Source organism: Ovis aries, chromosome 14 (assembly GCF_016772045.2).
Source record: "Ovis aries strain OAR_USU_Benz2616 breed Rambouillet chromosome 14, ARS-UI_Ramb_v3.0, whole genome shotgun sequence".
Taxonomy (NCBI): Eukaryota; Metazoa; Chordata; class Mammalia; order Artiodactyla; family Bovidae; genus Ovis; species Ovis aries.
In genome coordinates, this window is record NC_056067.1 from 64,027,037 (window position 1) to 64,040,357 (window position 13,321).

General features: G+C 51.5%; 1 protein-coding gene across 1 annotated transcript; it reads left to right on the top strand.

The window, feature by feature from the left end:
• The first annotated feature begins 218 nt into the window (after positions 1-218).
• On the top strand, positions 219-6,733 carry OSCAR (osteoclast associated Ig-like receptor). Its single transcript, XM_027978860.2, has 5 exons — positions 219-325; positions 1,113-1,145; positions 3,690-4,052; positions 5,219-5,500; positions 6,210-6,733. Exons 1-5 carry the CDS (start codon positions 289-291, stop codon positions 6,344-6,346), a joined length of 852 nt encoding a protein of 283 aa, XP_027834661.1. The 5' UTR covers positions 219-288; the 3' UTR covers positions 6,347-6,733.
• Positions 6,734-13,321: the final 6,588 nt, after the last annotated feature.

A 13,321-nucleotide genomic window follows, 5' to 3' on the forward strand; every position in this document is an offset into this window, starting at 1 on the left:
GTGTCCCCCCGCCCCCAACCGTGCAGCACAGGGTCTGATACATAATAGGTGCTAGCTTTTTTTTTTTTTTTTTTAGCCTAATGAGCACAACAGTGATGACCTCCCACTCTCCCGACTTTTCCCACAGCACTATAAGGCTATGACACAATTACCCAGGGGCCCTCACCTCGCTCCTCCTCCCTTTCCTGAGCACTGCTCTGATTTTCTGAAGTTGCCTCATTTCCCGGTAGGGGACCGGGCACGGTGAGCCAGGGCTGCTCTTCCCGCTCCAACCGACAACTGCCCATTATGGCGGAGATGCTGAGCCTGCAGCTGCTGACTCTCTGTGAGACACCTACCCCCTTCCCCCTGGGTCCCAGGCTGGGCTGGGGTCTCCCTGAGGGCAGGTGCAGCACTAGCTGAGGGTTCAGGGGGATTCTAGGTTAGAATAACGGGACTGGGGCTCCGACCCCTGAATCCTAAGGTAAGAGGACACAGGGGTCCCAGATTCCTGGGTTCCTGGGAGAGGAGGAAGTTAGGGAGCAGGATGCTCTAGATCTTGGAGCGAGAGAAGGCTAGGGACCTGAATTCCTGGGAACAGGGACTGTCCAGTCCTAAACCTTGATGTAACAGAAAGACGGCAGCTGAGACACCTGGGTCCCTGGGAAAGGAGGAAACTGGGGGTGCAGACCCCCAAACCCAAGAGGAGAACTGCGCAATCAGACAATTGTCTCCTGAAAAAAAGGGGAGCCCAAGCACCTGAATTCTTGGGTGTAGAGGAAAGAGGGATTTGGGTCTAGGCTTTGTTTCATTTTTCTGGCTGTGTGGCACGGCTTGTGGGTGTTTAGTTCCCCAAACCGGGGATCGAACCCCAGCCATTGGCAGGGAGAGCGCTTAGCTGTAACCACTGGATGCCCAGGGAATTGCCTGTCCAGACTTTTGGTCTCTGAAATAAGTGGGGATTGGAAGTCTGAATTTATGGCTGATGAGAGAAGAGGAAGTTTGGGCAAGATTCCTGTTTCTCAGAGGAAAGAGAGCCCGGGGACTTAGATTCCTGGGCGCGCAGTGAAGTGGGGCTGGGAGCAGCTGAAGGCTCTGACAAGACCAAGCCCCCTCCCCCTAACCCTCTGTAGGGCTGGTGTGTCACGCAGACAGCACTCCAGCTGGTGAGTAACACTCCCCCCGCCCCCCATTCCCCCACGTGTTCCTGACATCCCATTTCCAACTGCTCAGCCTTTCTTTTGGTGCCCACCCTCCCCCCAGATTTCCTTACTTCCCTCCCCTCTCCTCTTTCTTTCCCTCCTCCCTCCCTCCCTCACTATGTTTCCTTTTCGCCGCGCTGGATCGCGGTTGCGCGCTGGATCGCGGTTGCTGCGCGCTGTTTTCTCTAGTCCTGGCCACAGGCGTCTCGCTGCCGTGGCTTCCCTTGTTGCCCAGCACAGGCTCTCGGTGCGTGGGCTTGGTAGTTGCAGCACACAGGCTTGGGTGCCTCATCGCATGTGAGATCTTTCCAAACCAGGGGTCGAACCGATGTCCCCTGCACTGGCAGGCAGATTCTTACCCACTGTGCCACCAGGGAAGTCCCCGTATTCACTTTAGTGACCAGTGTAGAGAAGTAGGGAAGGTCATGCACATTGGAGTGAATGAGACCTAAACGGGAACCCCGGTTTCACCATCCCATTCATTTATGACCTTGAACAGACTCAAATTTTCTGCTCTGTAAAATGGGCCGTTGTGAGGATTTAACAAATTCACATGCGTAGAACTCTTGGCCTAGAGCTTGATGAAGTGCAGGGCTCAGGAAACAGGATCGCTGGCAAAACCCATTATTTCCCCATTTGGAAAGTGTGGTTCTCCACCCTGACATGACTCGGTTTCTTTCCAGGGTTTCTGATGCGGGAGATCTCTTCTTCCTCTCAATTTCCCCCCAACTACACTCCAAATAAGAGTTGCCTGGAAAACCATTAATACCTTAGTTAGCAATTTTTTAAAGTTTTAAATGCTAAAGCTAACATATATTCATGATTTTAAGAATGAATTATCATCAGACTTCCCTGGTGGTCCCGTGGTTGAGACTCCGTGCTTCCATTACAGGGAGCACGGATGGGTTCGTTCCCTGGTGGGGTAAGGTTCCACATGCCGCACAGCGAGCCCCAAAAGCCCCATTAGTTACTATTAAAGGGCGTATCGCAATGGCCGTCTTCCCTTTCCTCATCTTCCTTGTATAATCTCCGAACGCTTATAAAAAACTTTCCATGCATTCAAACACACGCATGTATTTTTGTGCTGCTTCTTTTTCTTCCCCCAAAGCAAAACTGGTATTTTGTGTCAGGTGTTCGACACCTTGCATTCCTCACTTTGTAACCGCTGTTGCAGACGTTTCCACGTCATTGTCGATGGCTCTACTTTTTTTCTCTCTCTGTTTAAAAATCGCTGCCTAGCAGTCACCATCGGAGGGCGGGGTTCTAGTTTGGTTGGTTCTCCTCTGTGTATTTAGGTTGCTCCCAGCGTTCACCCGCGCATTCGTCGCTGCGGTGCGCATTGCAGTGTGAAGTTTCCACGTTCCTGTAAGTGCGTTTGTCTAGGTTGGACTTACTGAGTGGTTGGTCATATCTTTTGTGTATCTTGTAGAAACTGACAACCTGCTGTCTCAAAAGGTGCGGTTGAGTGCACCTAAGCACCTGTTTTACTATATATTATCCCAAACACAATGTTAACCAGTGTTTACATTTTTGACAACCCGAGAGGCAAAAATGTCTTACTATTGTTTTAACTTTTTAAAAATAGTATCATCATGGAGTGACTTTCACATCGCAACCCCTAGATGTGTTTCGGTCAGCTGGACTTCCTCCTCCATGAATTGCCTGTTCATGTTTTGCCCGAATTTCAGTTGAATTGGCTCTAAGATTTCTTTTTACACTTTTCTAAAAAATGTGGACCTTTTTTTTAAAGTCTTTATTGAATTTGTTACAATATTGCTTCTGCTTTATGGTTGGTTTTTTTTTTTTTTGGCCACGAGCCATGTGGGATTTAACTCCTCCACCAGTGATGGAACCCACACCCCCTGTGTTGGAAGGGACAGTCTTAACCACTGGACCACCAGGAAAGTCCCTCCTACACTCTTAATCTATGAGATTTATGAATAAGCCATTTCTGACAGTCCTGTCACTTGTCGTCATTTACGTGTCTTTTACTAGCTTCATTTACACGTCTTTTCTCATATACAGCTTTAAAAGGTTAAAACGGCCAAATTAACGAACAGTTTTCCCTTCTGAATTTTTCATTTTACATTTTCAGACAGCCTTCTCAACCCCAAAGATAAATACATTTTCCTATATTTTCTTCTGATACTTTTATAGCTTTTTAAAAAAAACTCACATAATTCTTTACATTAATCTGGAGTTTGCTTGGGGGAATGGTGTGTGAGGTAGGGATCCAACAATTTTTCCCCCCAGATAGATGGCAAGTTTGGGCGACTGTTGAAATATGTCAAACATGTTACAAGTATTTTGGAGGACAATTTGAGTTCTAAGATTTATGGGATCCAATCCCTTGAAGTGATGTTTAAAACAGGAGTCGCTGCCTCGCTCCTCTGACGTGCAGCCAGTTTTGAAAGCCTTGGTTGGGGTCCAGTGTCTCCCCTACTTTAGGAGCAGGGATCTGAGGCTGAGAAAGAGGCACTGATTCTCAAGGAGCTTCTCCTCCTCCAGCTGCCCGCTCATCTCCTTGGGCTCCCAAGAAGTCCGAGGACCCAGTCAGCCACGCTTCCTCAGTCTCCCCAGCCTCCAACCCCAGGCCGTGGCTGGGTGCTCAGCCGGCTGCAGTTGTGACCCCCGGGGTCAATGTCACCTTGAGGTGCCAGGCACCCCAGCCCGCCTGGAGGTTTGCACTCTTCAGGTCTGCAGAGCTCACTGATGTGATTTACCGGGATGCATCTGCGGAACTGGAGGAGTTCTTCCTGGAGGAGGTGACCCCAGCCCAGGGGGGCAGTTACCACTGCTGCTACTGGAGGCGAGGCTGGGAGCCAAATGTCTGGTCCCACCCCAGTGATGCCCTGGAACTGCTGGTAACAGGTGAGGTCCTGGGGGAGCGGGGTGTGCAGAAGGGACACAGGTGGGGTGGAGGGGCAAGGAGGGATCCACGTAGGTATGGAGAGGAGCTCGCACAAGGCCACACACGGAGAGTTACACAGAGAGACACAGAGAGAGCACTCTCAGGTGGGGTACTTATGCCTCCCCTGACCCGCCCGCCGAGTCTGGCAGAGTCTGGAGACATTTCTGCTTGTCCTGACCCGGGAAGGGTGTGCTGCCGGCGTCACAGGGGTTAGAGGCTAGAGATGTTATAACACCCTGTGTACAGGGCAGCCCACCCCCCCGCAACACCCACCCCCAAACAATCATCCAGGTTTATCCGAAAATGTCGCTAACGGGAATCTCCCGGGGTCCAGTGGTTCGGTTTCCAAACATTGACTGCCAAGGGTGCAGGTTCAATCCCTGATGGGGGAAGTGAGAGCCCCTAAGAAACGGAGAAACCCTGGGGGAGAGACAGCCTCTGAGCCCCACGCGGGAGTGAAACACGCACGACAGGAGGGTTAAAAACGGAGCATTTTAGTGAGCACAGGGACAGAGGGAAAGAGTGGGAGGGAGGGAGAGGGAGGCAGACACACAGGGGCTGGGAGAGACAGGGGCCGGACACGGAGGAGCTGAGGGAGACCGGAGAAGGTGAGAGGCCTGCAGACACTGGCCGGGAGTGGAGGAGAGAGATGGGCAGGGAGACAGGGAGAGCGGGGCGGGGTGGGGTGGGGGGGGAAGAGTGGAAAGAGGAAGGAGGGGTGGGGGGAGGGGAGAGAATGGGGGAGGGGAGGGGAGGGGAGAGAATAGGGTGGGATGGGGAGAGGGAGGGGGGAGGGCAGGGGAGAGAATGGGGGAAGGGGAGGGGAGAGGGGAGAGAATGGGGCGGGGGTGGGTGTGGGGGAGGGGAGAGGAGCGGGGAAAGGATGGGGCGGGGGATGGGGGTGAGGGAGGGGAGAGAGGAAGGGAAGAAGAAGGGGAGGGGAGAGGAGGGGGGAGAGAATGAGTCTGGGGTGGGGGGAGGGGAGAGGAGAGAATGAGGTGGAGTTGCCGGGACGGGAGGGAAGGGAACGGGAGGGGAGGGGAGGGGAGGGGAGGGGAGGGGAGGGGAGGGGAGGGATGAGGCCGGGAGAAGCGGACCCCGACCCTCCCACCTCCTCATCCCGCAGACGAGCTGCCGCGCCCGTCGCTGGTGGCGCTGCCCGCGCCGGTGGTGGCGCCCGGGGCCAACGTGAGCCTGCGCTGCGCCGGCCGCCTGCGGGGCATGAGCTTCGCGCTGTACCGCGAGGGCGAGGCGGCCCCGCTGCAGTACCGGGACTCGGAGCAGCCCTGGGCGGACTTCCCGCTGCCCGGCGCCCGCGCGCCGGGCACCTACACCTGCTACTACCACACGCCCTCCGCCCCCTACGTGCTGTCGGCGCGCAGCGAGCCGCTGGTGGTCCGCGCGGACGGTGAGCGGCCGGCCCTCCGCCCCCAGACCCGGGGGTCCACACCGCACACCTGCTCCCCCAGACCCGGGAGTGCAGGTCCCCCGCCTTTCCCCCATCAGTCCCTGGGGTCCAGGCCCCCGGCCCCTCCCCGCTCAGACCCGGGGGTCCGGGCCCCGCCCCTCCCCCATCAGACCCGGGGGTCCGGGCCCCGCCCCTCCCCCCTTAGACCCGGGGGTCCGGGCCCCGGCCCTCCTCCCTTACACCCGGGGGTCCGGGCCCCGCCCCTCCCCCCTTAGACCCGGGGGTCCGGGCCCCGCCCCTCCCCCCTTAGACCCGGGGGTCCGGGCCCCGCCCCTCCTCCTTAGACCCGGGGGTCCGGGCCCCGCCCCTCCCCCATCAGACCCGGGGGTCCGGGCCCCGCCCCTCCTCCTTAGACCCGGGGGTCCGGGCCCCGGCCCTCCTCCCTTAGACCCGGGGGTCCGGGCCCCCGCCCTCCTCCTTAGACCTGGGGGTCCGGGCCCCGCCCCTCCCCCCTTAGACCCGGGGGTCCGGGCCCCGGCCCTCCTCCTTAGACCCGGGGGTCGAAGCCCTGCTGCCGCGCAGCTCCTGCGGTGTTGAGACCGGGAGGTGCGTTCTCAGCTCCGCTCTGGAGGTTAGAGACCCAGAGGACGGGCGGAGATACAGGTCTGGCGGGGACGCCGACCGCCTCTCTCCCTTGCTGGCCCCGCAGGCTCGGGCGCCTCGGACTACACCCAGGGCAACGTCCTCCGCCTGGGGCTGGCGGGCCTGGTTCTCATCTCGCTGGGCGCGCTGGTCGTTTTCGACCGGCACAGCCAGAATCGCGCCCCCGGCCACGTCTGGGCCTGAGCCCGGGAGGGCAGAGAAGACTTGCCAGAGGGGAAGGAGGAGCCGCGGGGGCCCCGCGGTTGGACCGGCCCTGCCGGCAGCCCCACAGCCCAGCTTCCCGAGTAATGACGTCCTTGCACGGCGCCCCGGATCTTCCTCCTGCGCCATCTCTCCAGGACCCCCCAGATCAGTAGAAGGCGCTATCGGTGGTTAAGCCTTCCTAACCAGTAAGACCTGAGGCCGAACCCCAGTGCCGCTCCTCTCTCCTTGGGGGGTATTAGGAAAGCGACACTTCCCAGCCTCCGCTGCCCTGGCGGTAGAACGGAAGCCTTGGAAATACTTCATTAGGGTTACCTTGGACAATGCTCAATAAATGTCAGCTCCTGTATAAGAGCTGCTTCTCTCAGACTCACAGACCACACGAAATTCGTTGTGATTGCTGTTGTTCCCTTCTTCATGCTCCAACTCACCTTTTATTTTTTTAATTTTATATATATATATTTATTTCCCTGCTATGGGTCTTGGTTGTGGCTTGTGGGATCTAGTTCCCTGACCAGGGATGGAACCTGAGCCCCCTGCGTCGGGAGTATGGAGTCTTAGCCACTGGACCACCAGGGAAGTCCCTCCGGCTCACCTTTTAAAGGAGTCACCATCATTCTCATGACATCACTGTTGGTGGCCAAGCAAACCTCTTCCAGAGTTCTGCGGAATTTCTTCTCTGATTACAGATTCCGGTGCTCACAGCTATTTCCCAGAACCCTCCTCATCAGTAAGAGGCAGGGTCGGTTGCTCAGGCAACAGCCTTGGGCACAGTAGACCTTTGACCTGGATCCTAAAATCTACCTTTGGGAAGCCCTGGCTACTCCCATAGTTTTTCCTGAGTTTATTAATTTAATTCTCATTTTATCTGGCAATCTGATGCCTTTCTCCTGCTTTAGACACACATTTTCCGTTGCTAAGCAAGGCCTAACCACTCACGCATGTGTTCTTGATTTATGCCTAATTTGGTGGAACACATCCTCTTCTGTTTTTATTAAAATTCCCAACTTCTCCTTTCTCTCTTCCTACTTTATAGAGAAGAGGATGACTTCCTTTTTTTTGTTTGTTTGTTTGTTTTTGATTTTGGACAGCCACAGCCCCGCCTCTCACTGGGTGGATAGCTTTGAACAACCTACAGATCCTTCTGAGATTGTACCTGTGAAAGGAGAAACTAAACCATGTCAATTCTAGAGAGAATTAAAGCAGGGGTCCCTGCCCTGTGGGATCTCATGCCTGGTGCTCTGAGGTGGAGCTGATGTAATATTAATAGAAATAAAGTGCACAGTAAACGTAAGGCACTTGAATCACCCTGAAACCATCTTCCCCCCTCGGGCTGCGGAAAAATGATCTTCCACGAAATTGGTCCCTGGTGCCAGAAACGCTGGGGACTGCCACATTAAAGCAATAACTTGTCCCCAACACGTGAAGCATTGACCCAAGAAGGTATGGTCATTGCCCTGCCCCCACGTCCTCTGCCTGCTTTTTGTCTGTGGAAAAGTTAGTCAAAGAGTGAGTTTAATCAGAGAAATGAGAACATGTGAAAACAAAGGAAAACAGTCAGAAGGAGACCAAATGATAACAATGTAGTCATTAAGCGACGGAGAAGGCAATGGCACCCCACTCCAGTGCTCTTGCCTGGAGAATCTCATGGATGGAGGAGCCTGGTGGGCTGCAGTCCATGGGGTCACTAAGAGTCAGACACCACTGAGCGACTTCACTTTCACTTTTCACTTTCATGCATTGGAGAGGAAAATGGCAACCCACTCCAGTGTTCTTGCCTGGAGAATCCCAGGGACGGGGGTAACCCTAGTGGGCTGCTGTCTATGGGGTCGCACAGAGTCGGACACGACTGAAGCGACTTAGCATTAAGCATAGTCGAGGACACTTAGTCCCTTCTCAAGGGCTGCAGATACTGTTCTGAGCCATATTCTGTGAGCTGTCTTAAAGATACTGAAACTCCAGGTGGAGAAGTTAATTACATGATGGCCAGCCTCTACCCAGGACACGAGCTGCCACAATTCTGGGCACTCTTGCCAGTTGGTTGACACCTGTCTGCTGTTGAGGGCCGTTTGTGAGTGCTGAGTGTCATTTGGGCATTTTGCCAGTTGGCTCTGACATCTACCGTTGAGGACTGTTTTGGGAACGTGTTTGTTTGGGACTCCACAGGTCACCCTCGGAGAGAGTTTATGACTGATCTGTCGTTTGGTGTGTGAGTGTGTATTCCATTTGTGTGGTTGGTACTCTTGTCGCCTTATGTAAAATGGGAAATTCAGGTTCAGTTCATTAAGAAAAATTTTAGCTGTGAGATTATGACCAAAAATATGATTTTCTTGGACAATGTATGGCAGCAGTATTCTTCAGAGAAGATTGCTTAAGATGAAACTCTTGAAATTCCAAAAAACCCAGTTCTTTTTGCATATGTAGTTACAAAAATCTAGTTTGATAAAATTCTTTTATCAGACCCTGGGAAAACAAAAATATGCCTAGGAGAACATTTGAAGTTAATGCTTATCATGTCCTTGAAATATAAACACAGTCCACTTTGCCTGGATCTTCAGCCTTGGGTTAAATATAAAACTTCAAGTCAAAGGAAAAAGAAAAGATAGAAGCCTTTTAAAACTGAGAATGTAAATTTGACTATTCTATTAGTCATAAATTGATAAGTTTGATTGCAATGCCTAATTCAGTAAATGTAAAAAGATGAAGCAAAGAGATCTCCGTTTGTCTGGAGGTTTGTATGTCTCAATATGTGTTTCTGCCATTAGGTAATATTGCTGAGGTTAATGTGTAAAGGGGCTCTATTTAATTGGCCTTAAAAAATAAAAGTGCTTACAAATCAAACAAATCTAAATTTACCTACTTTTGTCTTCTCATAAGACCAAGAGGGAAACGAAAGATGTTTGGGTTTATTAAACATGCATGATGTACTATTAAAGAAAAATTATGCTGTGAAAAATGTATACTTTTAGATGCATGAAATATAGCCTTAGGTGTGCAATCAGAAAATGCTGGTGTATCATTTCAATCACTTGGTTTTGTTAAGGTTCCAAGGGTTGAAAGTTGTGACATGTAAAAATGGTAAGGGAAACATTTCTGTGTGTCAAACAAATAGAACATGAGTTGTTGGCGAGGAGAAAGGATAATGAACAGAGGTATTTTTGGTGGAAAAAGATGATTATTATTTTGTCCTACAGTTGTTTGCTTCTGGATGAGAAAATACAGAACAAAGTGGTTTGGATCCAGATAAAAGACTTATGAAAAAGGAACTTCGAGGAGAGAATTTTGTATGTTGTCAGGATTAAGATTAGACTGAATTTAATTAGGTTTATGAATGTCCTTGTTAACAGTAAACTGAGGCAAGGCTGAACTTGTTTCGTTATTTTTGTCTCTGTTAAGAAAGCAGAGTTCTCCTAGAATATTGCTCTGATTTTGATAACAGAGACTGCCGATGGAAAGTAATTGTTTTGTTTCTAATACTTCTGACCCCAGTGTTCAGGATGGAAAAACTGCCCCATAAAGCTGTCACAGGGTATAACTATCACGACGTGTAACGCCGCCAGCTCTAAGTTTACTGCTTAAAGCACAGGCACGGTGTTTGTGTGACCACTGGGTATAGACGATAAAATGAACAGCCTGTAAAACATTTCTCTGTTAGCATACCTCTGAGCCTGTTCATGATAGCTTATGGAATTTCCCCTAACGTGGACAACTAGGCAATATATAAACAAAAAGGAGGCCTAGCATCCAAGGAGGTGGCTGGGCCCAGAGCAGGCAGAAAAAAGAGCCTCTCTGGCAATGTTGGGAAAATATATTGATTATCAATGATTCCTACGAAAGGAGCCACAGTTAAAAGGGGGAAAGGATGGAAGAAATGTTCACATATTGAGGTATGGGGAAGTCATTCTGGCCTATATATGATTTAATTTAAACTTTAGGCTAACCAAAACAGCCTGCTGGGGACGCCAGCAGTGAGAATGAGTCCTAACCACTGGACCGCCGGTGAGGTTCTAGGAGTCTACTTTGTCAACTGAATTCTCATCGTCACAGTTTGTGAAATAATTTGACAACGGCCCTTACTTCTTAGCCAGTGGGCATGTCTACCAACCAACTGATGCTTGCCCAGGATTTCCAATATCCTCAATGGCGAAGCGCCTTCACCTCTTCAGGAATCCTTCAGGCTCATGCCTAAGGCATCTGGACGCCTACCTATCTGAAGCCTGAAATTTGCCCGAGACAGGTGAGGATTTCCTGTGAGCCAAGTTCTTGTGCAAGAAACAGGTTGCAATCGGCATCCTCAGCACGTTTCCGGAAGGTGTGGGAAGAGGGAACCGCACTGTCCAAGAAGACTGTTCCTGCCCTCACTCTGGAGCAGGGGGGGCGGTGAGGCGCCGGTCATTCCAGCTTTTCCCCTTTCTGTGGCTGCGAAACAGAAGAAGGATCCCTGGCCCAGCTGACATGCTACGATGCTCTCCAAACTACTTCTCCTCCTCTGCTTCAGTAAGTCTCACAGGGCTGAACATGGAGAACACAGAAATAAGGTAACTGGTGGGCAGTTTACATGGGGCTTGGAGAGAGAAATGACATCAGCTTTAGCTACTGAGTGCATACCATGTCGGAAATCGGAATGCAATACACACGTTCCCCCTAAACCAGGGCTCAACAAACGGCGCTTGCTCTTGTCCCAGCTTTGTTTGGGATGTTTGCTGAATGCCTGGTCGTTATAGGCTTGTGCTTTTCTTTTTTTTTCTGGCTTTGCGTTTTCTTAAGACTGACTCACACTGTTTTGCTAACATAAAAATACATGTTAGAGCCTCTATATCAATACCATGAATAAAAGTCCCGTGTCACATAGAAGGTAACTATAAAAAAATGCAGCGAGATAGTAAATGTGAGAAGATGCTGTGTTCCATGTCAAGTTTCTGACCCTGAAATACACGGTTTCTTCATTAGAAAGGCAAGCAACCATGACCGAGATACATTGGAGGCTAGTTTCAAATATCTTGTTGATATCATCAAAGGCAATATGAGAGTGCTTACGGCGTGCTGTCATGCAGGAATTTTTTTTTTTTTTTTACTATTTTTTAAAGAATCTTTTTATTTTGATTTGGGGTATAGCCGATTAACACGGCTTCCCAGACGGCTCAGTGGTAAAGAATCCGCCTGCCAATGCAGGAACCTCAGGAGATACATGTTTGATCCCTGGGTTGGGAAGATTCCCCTGGAGAAGGAAATGGCAACCCACTCCAGTATTCTTGCTGGGTTAATCTCATGGATGGAGGAGCTTGGCGGGCTACATACAGTCCGTGGGGTCACAAAGAGTCGGACACGACGGAGCGAGTGAGCATGGAGGGCCGACGAACAGGGTTGAGATGGTTTCAGGTGGACAGCGGAGGGACTCAGGCCTACGCATACAGGCACCCCTTCTCCCCCAAACTCCCCTCCCATCCAGGCTGCTGCACACCACTGGGCAGAGTTCCCTGTGTCTATAGTACGTCCTTGCTGGTTATCCAGTTAAATGCAGCAGTGTGTGCACGTCCATCCCAAACTCCCTGACTATCCCTTGTCATGCAACGCTTTAACCATCCTTCCTTCCACCTAAAATCATCACACGGACACCAGTGGACCATATCCCACATTTGGGAGGCACCTCTCTGATCCTTCCCCAAACAACCAACCAACCAGCCAAGCCAAGCAAAACCCTGGCAAGAGAAGATCAGGTCCGCATCGACAGCTTAGGACTCAGACGTGAGTTTGCAGAACCAAGGGGCTTGCCTCAGATTGCACAGGTGGTATGTGAGGAAGCCAAATTAAACCCAGAAGGGTCTAGCTCCCCAAATGATTCCACTCAGGCACAGTGTTCAGTTAAGAGGAACATACCCACGTGGTCTTTGGTATGGAAGCACCCTGGGCGTGCCTGATGGGACTTGCGGGTTGGAAAATCCCCAAGGAGGGAAAAGATACGTGGTTCAGAATGTCCCCCGCCCTCCAGCTATAAAGCTAGGAGGTGACACACGAGTATTTCCAGAAACCAACAAGGCTTTCTATTCACAGCAAATCTGGAGAGCAGGACTCGCCTCCATGGGGGCATTTGCACTTGGCTTTCGGCTATCAGGCCAACCCACTCCAGTATTCTCGCCTGGAGAATGCCACGGACAGAGGAGCCTGGTGGGCTGCAGTCCACGGGGTTGCAGAGTCGGACACGGCTGAGCGACTGACACTTGAACGCCCTTCACTTCTGACATCATATCTTTCTGATCCCCAGGCTGCTGCTCGTGTTCCTCGTGTCAGAGGCTGTTTCAGAGACACGTCTTAGCTGTGTTTTCAGAGGGAAAGGCGGGGCTGCTGCACGCTCGCCATCTGCGGGAACTTTGGGAAAACCAGGCCAGCATCTGAAAGTTTCCTCATCGTTCAGGGTTACCTTCACAATTAGGGTCAAGCATGCATGACGTTCTTGGGCAGGCTACGGTTCCTGGGGTCACAAAGAGCTGGACACGGCTGAGCCACCAACACAGCATAGCACATGCTCAAGAAGGGCTACTTTTTTAACCAATTGATTTTTAAAGTTTGGTCTGTGTTGGGTCCGCGTTGCTGCGTGTAGGCTTCCTCTAGTCACAGCAAGTGAGGGCTACTCTCTAGCTGTGTCTCATCGCAGTAGCTTCTTGTTGCGGAGGGCGGGCTCAGTAGTCACGGCCCACGAGCTTAGTTGCCCTGCAGCATGTGGGATCTTCCCGGACCGGGGATCTAACTCATGTCCCCTGCACTGGCAGGATTCTTTTTTTTTTTTTAATTAATTAATTAATTTTAACTGGAGGCTAATTACAGTATTGTGGTGGTTTTTGCCACACGTTGACATGAATCAGCCGTGGGTGTACATGTGTCCCCATCCTGAACCCCCATCCCTCAGGGTCATCCCCGTGCACCAGCCCTGAGCACCCCTTCTTATGCATCGAACTTGGA

Coding starts and splice junctions, on each gene's coding strand:
- OSCAR (XM_027978860.2), top strand. CDS start 289: ATGGCGGAGATGCTGAGCCTGCAGCTGCTGACTCTCT. Junction 326..1,112: donor CCTGCAGCTGCTGACTCTCT/GTGAGACACCTA, acceptor AACCCTCTGTAG/GGCTGGTGTGTCACGCAGAC. Junction 1,146..3,689: donor CGCAGACAGCACTCCAGCTG/GTGAGTAACACT, acceptor CTCCTCCTCCAG/CTGCCCGCTCATCTCCTTGG.